This window comes from Capsicum annuum, chromosome 9 (assembly GCF_002878395.1).
Source record: "Capsicum annuum cultivar UCD-10X-F1 chromosome 9, UCD10Xv1.1, whole genome shotgun sequence".
Taxonomy (NCBI): domain Eukaryota; kingdom Viridiplantae; phylum Streptophyta; class Magnoliopsida; order Solanales; family Solanaceae; genus Capsicum; species Capsicum annuum.
This window is the reverse complement of record NC_061119.1, coordinates 52,272,395-52,283,935: the sequence shown is the minus strand read 5'-3', so window position 1 is coordinate 52,283,935 and position 11,541 is coordinate 52,272,395. Positions and strand designations below refer to the sequence as shown.

At 33.2% G+C, this 11,541-nt stretch overlaps 1 protein-coding gene across 1 annotated transcript; it reads right to left on the bottom strand.

The window, feature by feature from the left end:
- Window positions 1–5,236: 5,236 nt before the first annotated feature.
- On the bottom strand, window positions 5,237–7,657 carry LOC107842117 (L-type lectin-domain containing receptor kinase IV.1-like). Its single transcript, XM_016685892.2, has one exon. The coding sequence runs from the start codon at window positions 7,503–7,505 to the stop codon at window positions 5,499–5,501; it is 2,007 nt and encodes a 668-aa protein (XP_016541378.1). The 5' UTR covers window positions 7,506–7,657; the 3' UTR covers window positions 5,237–5,498.
- Window positions 7,658–11,541: the final 3,884 nt, after the last annotated feature.

Genomic DNA, 11,541 nt, shown 5'->3' with positions numbered 1-11,541 from the left:
TCTCTAAGTGCTACATATATTTCTAGCACTATTTTATTAACTGAATCTTATCCAATGTGAATTGTAGACTCAGGAGCCACCGACCATGTAAGTCGAGATCGAGAAGCGTTTATGGAGTTCCATCAAGTTTTACCTGGATCAAGGTGGATATATGTAGAAAATAATGCAAGACTTAAAGTCAAAGGAATTGGCACTTGCAAAGTAGATTTGCGTGGAGGCTGGTCTTTAATGTTGCATAATGTCTTATATGCACCTGAAATTCGATAAAACTTAGTGTCTGTGTTTGTTCTTTTAATTTTGATTTTCATTTGTTCTTTAGTCATAATTGTGTAAGAATTACTCTAGATAATGTTTTTTATGGTTTTGGACATCGTTATGATTGCTTTATTATTTTAGATTATAATTCTTCAACTTATGACTATTATGTTGACTGTTGTGTAATATCATGTTATTCTAGTAATAATGATGTTGATATAATTACATGACATGCTAAATTAGGTCACATAGGGCAAGACCGAATGAATAGATTGACAAAGGAAAGACATCTAGGTTCTTTCTCCAAAATTGAAATGCCAACTTGTGAAAATTGTCTTGCTGGAAAGATTACAGTAAACCATTTGGGAAGGATAAAAGAGCTAAATTCCCATTGCAATTAATCCATTCTGATATCTGTGGTCTAATGAATGTGAAGGCAAGGAATGATGCTTCATATTTCCTTACATTCATTGACGATTTCACGTATTTTGGTTATGTCTATTTGATATCTCATACTCTCTCCGTCCCATTTTACCCGGCCCAAATTGGGATGACACAACTATTAAGAAAATAATGATTAGTAATGTAACTTTACCATTTTACCTCTCTTAATTGTGTCTTGTTATTAGTTCCAATATTGATGAATGGCTAATAACAAGGATAATCAATTACACTAAGGGTATAATGAGCAAAAAAATTTTGTCTTGTCTTGATAAATAAAAACGAACAAGTAAAATGGGACATTAAATTAGAAAATTTGGGACGAGTAAAATAGGATGGAGGGAGTAAATCAAAAGCACTTGAATGCTTCAAAAGATATATGAATGAAGTTGAGAATCAATTAGACAAAAGTATAAATACATTAAGAACTAATAGAGGACGTTAATATCTGTTAAAAATGTTTGAAGAACTGTGTATTAAAAAGGGCATTATCAGACAATTGACTACTCTTTATACACCTCAACAAAATTGTGTAGCCGAAAGAAAGAATAGAACATTGTTGGATATGACAAGGTCCATGATAGTGCAGGCAAATTTACCAATCTCTTTCTGGGGAGATGTGTTATTAAATGCAGCCTATATATTGAATAAAGTTCCTTCTAAATCAGTATCTTCTACTCCTTATGAACTATGGACTGGTAACAAACCAAACTTTAATGATCTACAACCTTGGGGTTGTACTGCATATATTAAAGATCATTTTGGTAAGTTTGGAAAACTAAGTCCAAAAGGAAAGAAATGTATCTTTATAAGATACTTAGAACACTCCAAAGTATATGTGTTCATTGGTGAATTGGAAGATGGAAGGACTACTGAAATTGAATCACAAGATATCACATTCCTGGAAAATGATTTTTCAAAAAAGAATGAAATAAAGAAAATTGAGTCTCTTTATGAAACATTGAATTCAGATGATCAAATAATATCACAGGACATGCTTGATAATTCAATTGATCAAGAAATTATTCTTAGTCCAAGTGGGAGTCATGAATCCCAAAATACTATTGAGGAATCTGAACTTCAATTACGTAAGAGTACCAGAAAAGGTGTACCTAAATGATCTTATGATATTGAGGACTATGTTTTCTTGGTATCTCCCACAGAATTGGATGAACCTAATTCTGTGAATGAGGCTTTATCGAGTGCTGAAAAAGATGAATAGATAAAAGCGATGAAAGAAGAATTAGAATCAATAAAAATCAATAAAGTCTGAGATCTAGTTGACCTTCCTTCTGGGCGTAAAGATATTGGGAACAAGTGGATTCTCAAAGTTAAACACAAATTAGATTAGTCAATAGAAAGGCACAAAGCACAATTGGTGGAAAAATGTTTTACTCAAGGAGCTAGAATAGATTATGAGGAAACTTTTTCACGACTTGTGAAATTTACCTCAATTCGATTGCTTTTTGCTATAGTTGCACGTTTAGATTTAGAATTACACCAAATAGACGTGAAGATCGCTTTTCTCAATGGAGAACTAAAAGAAGAAATCTACATGGAACAACCTGTAGGTTTTGTTGTTAAAGGCCAAGAAAAGAAGGTTTGCAAATTAAATAGATCAATATATGGCCTTAAGCAGTCTTCAAGGCAGTGGTACTTGAGATTTCATAAGGAAGTGATTTCATTTGATTTCACCATGATCGATGAAGACCATTGCATCTATGTGAAAAAGTTCAATGAAATGTTTATGATTCTTTCTCTTTACGTGGATGATATTTTATTAGCTGGAAATAACTTGGGGTATGCAAAAACTGTTAAGTCATGCCTTTCAAAGTCATTTGACATGAAAGATATGGGTGAAGCAGACTATATATTGGGTGTTAAAATCCAAAGAGACCGTTCCAAGAAAATTTTAAGTCTATCTCAAGAAACATACATAATGAAAAATTTGAAACATTTTCGAACGAATAGTTGCAAATCCATGGATACTCCTATAGCAAGAGGTGAAACTTTAAGCCTTGAAATGTGTCCAAATACTGAAAAAGAAAAGAAAGACATATCGTGAGTACCATATTCCAGTGCAGTTGGGAGTTTGTTGTACGCTGTGATGTGTACTCGTCCAGACATTTGTTATGCCGTAGGTCTAGTTAGAAGGTATCAATCTAATCATGGAAGAGATTATTGAAAACCAGTAAAGAGAATCTTTCGATACCTGAAGGGAACTGCTGATTATTCACTATGCTATAGTCGATCCGACTTATCCATAAGAGATTACACAGATGTTGATTGGGCTGGTGACTGGTATGAGAGAAAATCAATTTTCGGTAACGCCATCTTGCTAATGGTGGTGCAATTTCGTAGAAAAGTAAGAAATAAACTTGCACAGCCCTGTCAACTATGAAATTAGAATTTGTGGCTTGTGCATCTGCAGTACAATAAGCTGTTTGGTTGAAGAGATTTTTTGTGCATTTGAACATCGTAAAGAATTCTAAAGGTCCCATGATTTTATATTGTGACAGTTAAGCGGCTATCGCATATACGAAGGATCCTAAATATCTTAGCAAGACCAAGCACATTGATATTAAGTATAACTTTATAAGAGACATAGTAGCAAGTGGAGAAATAATTTTACAATACATTCCTACATGAGAAATGATAGTTGATCCCTTTACTAAGACGATATCTAGAGACTTGTTTGAGAAACATGTTATGGCTCTAGGATTACGTAGGATATGATTATGTTTATGTATTGTAGATAACTTGATTATAATTATTATCAATATATGAATCTTGAATTTATGTTTAATCTCATATGCATGCGAAAATGTGTTTTATTAATACAGTGTGTCGAACAAGTCGCGAGATTGGATCTCTCACACGAGCAATCACCTCTTACGTCAAGGAACGTGAAGAGAAAAGTTCCAATATAAAATAATGACTTTTTTTGTAAAGACAGATGTGAGTTTCTGTAATAATATGGATTTGAGGATTATTAAAGAAAGAAACTCAGGGTAGACATTTAAAGGTGTCTAGACCTAGATCTGTATGATGTTGAATGACTAAAAGAATAAGACATACGCACCAATATAAGCTGATAACATCGTAGCACGTGTTTCATACCACGTGTGCTTAGCGACCAATGGGTTAATGGAAGAATGAATCCCTGCTTCTTCATTGTGTGAGACCCTAAAAAGTTATTTTAACTTTTCATTGAAATACCCTTAGACCTTTAACTGTTTCTTGAAGTTTCGATCGGTGTTACTACTTTAGCATGTTACTAATAGCCATGAGAGATTCGACATTGCGATGCATATCTAAGAAAGCAGTTGATTTGGGACAAATAGATTCGAGTAGAAAGGGAAGACGATTAAAATGAATATTTTAACTTATTTACACAAGCCAGCTATTACACTAACCATATAAGAGTCAAGTGTAATTGTGTATATAAAGTTAATGATGAACTCGAGTTCACCTCTTTAAGAGGATGAGGGATCGGATGAGTAACTACTGAAGTAGTTAATAATGTCTGGGGTATTGTGAGTATTAGTATCCTCATATTAGTAGAGAATTCTTTCCACATATGATTGGACTCCTATATATATCTTGTAAAACCTCATAGGTAAAGGCAGTGATTCTCACATGTCTCACGAACTATTTGCCGTATGAATTGATGACTTGTTGATGTCGTACTGTTGCAGGTCTTGTCCACCATGTGCGAAGTGGGAGATGTTGGATTACGGGTCATGGGTCGCCCATGTGGACCGACCAGAGCCTCGACCCGACCCGACCCATTTCTGTTTTTGGATTATCTGATAAAAAGGGGGGAAATTGGATATTTGAATTATGGGAGAACAGTTACAAAAACTATTCCACTTCTCCTTATATTCCAAAAAGTTTCATTCTTCTTATTCAGAGAAAGAGAGACAGTGAGACAGAAAACCAAAACTAGAGAAAAACTAGAATCTGGAAAAACAGTGAATAATTCAACATCACACCAAAGGCATTTTAGTTTGTGAAGCAACTCTCCGTTTCCTAGAGAGACGAAGATTGACTTGGGGCGATTGTGTCAGTAGCGAATTCAACACTTCCGCTGCAACAGATTAAGGTACACGCTGTTTTTAATAAAAATTTGCTTTCAGGGAGGGACAAAATTACGTGTCTACACGGAAGCCATTTGGATTGCATCAGTTGTAGTGTATCATCGACATTTTGTAGTTGAATAGGGTGTCGAGATCCCAAAAGCTGTAACATATTACAGAAATTATAGTTCAAAGTATTTCACTAAAGCCTAGTTAACGGTAGGAATTTCCATATATGTGCAGTTACACGCGTTAACAGCAGGAGTTTTGACTGATCAACTTCTAAAGAAGGGTGCACATAACACCTTAGAGTGCTTTATTTGTGGTTACAGTTTGTCATTGTCAACAGGCAAAGTCACAAAAAATCTAACATTACAATGAATGACTTGATTAGTATGAAAAGTTACACTAGGAGTGTCCAAAGTAATAATTCTGAAACATAACAATGAACAAAAGAGAAGTATTTTCTGAAACTGCTCAGTTACGCACTTCATTTGTAGATGAATTCTACAGGATAATGATCAGCCATTGCTGAACCCTGATTAACTTATGAATTTGATGATTCTTTTTTTTTTTTTTTGCATTGTAAATAAACTATAAAATCAGGATACCATGGATGATTATCTTGGACATTTCCCATAAGCTACTGACCAGAATTAGGTTATATTAGCAGGCTAAATACATCATAGTTCTCCAAAGAAATTCTATCCAAATCATCATGAATCATCGGCCACCAGAGAGAAAGGAGTCTGTTACAGATGGAGAGCGAGAATGTGTATAACCCAAAGAAGATGAATATGAGTTGACAAAATCATCAAAACCGCCGTGATCATCAAAAGTTAGGCCAGATGATGAAGCACTGAGTGCTGATAACTCTGGTAAGGCCACAACACCATCCAAGAACAACAAGTTTTGTCTCATGGTTGGCCTAAATGAGGGATCTGGACGGGAGCAGAACAAGCCTAGACTTAAGACCAACTCCACTTGGCCTGGAACAAAATCAACGCCTAGATTTGGATCAACAGCCTCAAGAATATTACCTCTATTCCAGCACGAGTACACCCAATCGACTAAAATCAGATCATCATCATCTTTTCTTGGCTCTATCGGCCTCCTACCACAGGCAACTTCAAGAAGAAATGCTCCAAAAGAAAATACATCGCTACTAGGTGTTGCCCTGCCAGTTCTAGTATGCTCTGGTGCAAGATAACCAAGAGTACCAACAACACGAGTAGACTGAGGATTGGTCCCATGACTATATAGCCTCGCGAGTCCAAAGTCTCCTAACCTTCCATTTAGTTCACAATCCAACAAGACATTACTGGCCTTAATATCCCTATGAACCACTATGTGGTCACATTCTTCGTGTAGGAAAAATAGTCCCGATGCTACACCTCTAATAACTTTGAATCTTTGGGTCCAATCGAGGGTGACTCTTGGTCGGTCATATAAATACTTGTCTAGACTTCCACTAGACATGTATTCATAAACCAAAAGCAATTCTCCTTTCCTCCTGCAATAACCCAAAAGTGGTACTACGTTCCTGTGTTGTATACTACCTATGATTACAATTTCGGAAACAAATTCCTTCATCCCTTGTTTTGATTCATGAGATATCTTCTTTACAGCTATCTCAAGGTTGGTGATAGGCATCACTCCTTTGTAAACTTTACCAAATCCTCCAGCTCCCAATAGCTCCTTTTCTCTGAAACCCTTAGTGGCAGTGTACAAATCTTTATACTTGAACCTTTGTGGTCTATACTCGCGTTCCCAATCTTCAAGAATTTCTTCATACTTCTTCCTTCTTACATAATAAACCACCATTGAGGTTGCTACAATAAGCAAAACCAAAGAGATTAGTGGCAAACCAATCTTTACAAATCTTGATGTCCCTTTGTGCCCAAAACGAGGAAGAATAGGAAGTTGAGAGAGTTCTTGAGCTTTCCCATTTGTTTTGAAACTCCATCCCAATATATAATGATGTGTAGGGACTGAACCAGTTGATGATGAAAAACCAACATACATGGTCTGATCAAGAATTGGTGAAAGATCATATTTCAAAGACAAAAGTGGCCTAACGGGTTTTCCCACATGTAATGGAGCTACTGTCACATTAATTTGCTGAGTGCTGCCATCATACTCCACCCAAACTTGCATTGGCTGGCCACTAATCAGAGTCAAGTTATTAAACAAGTCAGTATCATCAAAATAACCTGCTGTGTCAGCTGCTACAGACCTCAATCCATTTATATCAATTCCAACATGATTGTCATTTATATCACCAAATTCCTCGCTATAGATTGTATCGAGCTCAACTCCAAAAACATGGTTTGATCTATCCCCATTATTAGTTGAGTTGAAAAGGCCAAGATAGTGGTATGCCAAAGCCCCTTCAATTCTTCTCTGTGGCGCGATAATGAAAACCAGGCCGTGACCACTCAAAATTCCATAATCAGACCTTATGGCAAACACGAAGGTTGTGGAGAAAGAAAATATAGTACCAATAGTTGAATTCTTGAAATGAATTAGATTTGGATAGAAAGCATGGCCCTGACCTTGAGTTTCGGAATCTGTTAATAACAAAAGGCCACTGGATTTGACATTAGCAATGCCATCCAAACTAAGATTCCCTGATTGGAATCCATTGTAAGTAAATGCATCAACTTCACTAGAAGCTGGTGCAAAACCAACTAAGAAGAGAGCTACTAGTATGACAAGATTAAAGAACATTGTCAATGACTCAATGTTCTTGATTGGGAAAATATTATGATCAAATGAAGCTTTTGTTCTATTGTTTATACAATTCTTGATATGACAAGAAATGTTTTTCCATGCAATGTAATTATGAAGAAAATGTACATTCAGAGCCACAAAATAAGAAAATGTAGGATGCTATGACCAATTTTTCTATAGTAATCCAAAAAATGTTATTCTATAGTCCAAGTCGTCTCCAGTAAACTAATAAAAAGTCATCTACCAAGTTGGTTCATTATCATACATGTACTAAAATTTGGATTTACATGATAGTAAAGGTCAACTGCAGACCTTTTCTTCAAAGGTCATTTTAACAAATGTAGTAAAAGCATTAAACAATTAGACGTTGAGTACTCAAACTAGGGAAGAACAAATGTAGTAAAAGCATTAAACAATGAGACGTTGAGTACTCAAACTAGGGAAGATGTATCTTTTAAATTTCCTCATTTGAAAAAATGAAATACTTTTGAATTTCAATAATTATAAATTGTACAGTTCTCATGTTTGGTGGAATTAGATTTACACCATTTAATTCATCATAAACTTGCCCTTTAAGTTATCTCAGATAACATCTACGCCTCTAATTTTAGGTGTGCACAAATAAACACTAAAAAATAAAGTGGAACAAATAGACGCAATGTATCCTATGTGGCAAATCTCATATGCTTTGACATGTAAGATGCAATGCATCTCACGCTATTTGTTATGAAGGACGTGTGTGTTTTAATTGTCTTTATGATAGTTTAAGTGTTTAGTTGTTCACACTAAAAGTTGGAGGATATAGATATCGGCCAAGATCAAATTAAATGGCATATTTATGTGTTAGGCCTTTATTTTTATTGGAAAACTTTCTAAGCACTTCAAACAGTGGTGGTGGATCTACGTTATGATTTATGAATGCACGGTAACTTGGTAATTTTGCTCAAATTTCTTTTTATTTTTTTTTAATATTTTCCAATGAAACCAGATGTATTAACTTGCGATAGTGGTAGAAATGCATAACTTTAAATTTTGGATCCGCTACTACCTATAGAGTAGAATTAACATAATACATCCTCTATCGTAATTTATGGGACACTTTTCGCTTTTCGAGATCTAAACCATGTAAACTTTGATAAATATTTTATAATAGATTTTTTTAATCATATCGACGTGAGAAAATTGCAAGTTATAGTACTTTATCTATAGTTTTGTATTATCTAAATTTCAATTGTAAAACAATTAAGTTGATCATTCAATTTAGCTTCAAAGATTAGTTAAATTGATTTTTGAGTAATGCAAGCCGCAACATAATAAGAACGGAGAGAATAGTTTAGTTGTTGAATTCGTAGATATTGATTGATCGAAAAGGTATAGCAAAATGGTCGTGATTCCTTCACTATTAGTAGGAAGCACTTTATTTTCCTTAATGAGTAACCTAACGGGAATCCAGATTAATATTTTCCTTGTCATACATATAAATCTAAATTAATGAAACTAGAACAGGTTGTATGTGATTCTTGGGTCGTAATCAAGTTGAACTTTTATGATGACATGACATTCATATAATTTAAAAATCAGTCTATCTTAACTAGTACTCCATTCGTTTAAAAACGAATGACCTACTTTAACTTAACGCAAAGTTTAAGAAAATAAAGAACACTTTTGAATCTTGTCGCTTTAAATTAAAACTATGTCAAATGTATCAAAATGTCATTTAATTTTGTGGTCCTAAACATGCCATCTGAAAAGTTGAAATTAAAATATTATAAAAAAAAAAGAAAGAGATCATTCTTTTTGATACAAACTAAAAAAAAAGTTAGGTCATTTTTTTTAAACGGAGGGAATACTTTTTATCACAATAAGTTGCATATATTAAATCTAAATGAAAATGTAAAAATTGCCCGGGAGTCTACGCTTTTACTTTTTCAAAATATGCGGCACATAATGAGAAAAAATTAGTCAAATGCACGACTGATTGATATATTTTACGAAATTATTTTATGTGATGGCCGTTCAAATGACTGGAAACGTGTAAGAAAAAGTTCTTGCCTGCTTCAATGGCGTTTACTCGAACTCAAATAATCCTTTGGGTAGTATGGTTGGTGTGAGTTATGCCGATATTAAATCAAGCATCAAGAATATCATGTTTGCTAGTTGATAATGATAAATTATTTTTATACAAAATGAATACAATATTTGATTTGCAAGTTAAAAATCCGCATAGCTAATATTAGGGACGGATCTATTTATTGCCGTGGGGGTGGTACGCCACCCGCAAAATCGATAGAAACTCTCTCTCTCTCTCTCTATATATATATATAGAGTTAAATATTAAATCTGTCATCCAAAAAACTGAAGCATTATCTAGTGCAAGTGGCAAAGTGTCACTTTTGTTGCCTATAGATAGTGTGTTCAATCCTAGTTTGCAGTTTTTTTTTAATACTGATATAATCAAATATTAAATCTACCACAAAATTATCCAGTGCAAGTGGCACTTTTGTTGCCCATAGGTCGTGTGTTCGATCTCGGTTTGCAGACTAAAACAGGGCAACAACATACATTCTACCATTTAAATGAATTATGAATATTATATTATGATATTAGTAATATTATTGAAATATCAAGTTTTGTCATTTTATTATTGTTTTTTTAAATTAATTGGTTGGTAAATTTTCCTATATATCAACAAATGAATAATTTGATTAATTTAATCGATAAGCTGTGGTGGAGCAAGAAATTCAGTGAATATGTTAAGATCGTGCAAAATTAAATACACACTCATTATGATTAGCATTTAACCTCTATTCACCACATGATTTTCCGATGAAGGGTGTGCATCTGACCACCCTTCATCGAAGGTGACTCCACCCCTGTTGATAAGTTTACTTGACATTCAGAGAGTCCGGATCCTGGATCCGCCTCTGACTAATATATGCATAAGTTATGAGAAAATTTGGTAGAATAATTACTGTATGGACAAAAAACTCGAACAATAAATATTTTCCACCTCCAGTCACAAGAATAAAAAAAAAAAAAAAAAAAAGAGAGAACTAAAGAGGAGAAATAACAAAAAATGAAAAAAATATATAAAGATTCCTCCAAAAAATATATATATATATATATATATATATATATATAAAAAGGAGAAGTTTAACCTATCCTATGTGGCATGCCTTAGAAATCTCCATTGTCATTTATTTTTTTGTGGATTTTTTGAGTTTTTCCTCATGTTAAAATTAATTTGTTGTATATTTTTCTTAAAAAAAAAAACTACTCTCTTATTTCTCTTAATTACACCGCTTAATGATTGTAATTGTAACTTTTATAGCTTAATTGTAACTTTTCATCTCTTAATTATTATAATTGTAACTTTTCATCTCTTTTTATAATCGTTATCTATTCTTCATTAGAATATAACTAGACATTACCAATATGATTGATAGAATTCTCATTTTTTATTGGATCAAGAAATGAGACCATAACATCATGTCATAATCTATCTTCAAATGCAAAGGCAAGTTCAAAGGGTCTTCAATGGTGAGCTTTTTCAATGATTTAATGGATCAGAAGAAGTCTCAAAAAAAAAATAACAACACCATTAGGAGAGGAAGAAGGAAGAAACAAATAAGGTGAGAATGAGGTTAATTAAAATTTCCAATAGGATTACTTCATGGAAGAAGTTTAATAAATTGAGATCATTCAAATAGCTATAGTTAAGCTTTATATGTGTTTTCTTTTTCTTTGTCATACTCTTCATCTTAATTATGTAGTGTATGTTTTCTTTTTTCGTTTTTGTTAGTAATTCTTATGAATATGTTACTTTGATATTGTACAAATGTATTTTATTAAATATCTTGCATATAACAAATTAAAGCAGTCATTTTGTTCAAATATTTTTTACTATTATTATAAAAAAACATGCTAATATAACATAACATGAAAAGTGAGTTGAACAGAAAATATAGTTATTGCAGATAATATATATATATATATATATATATATATATATATATATATATATATTAATAAC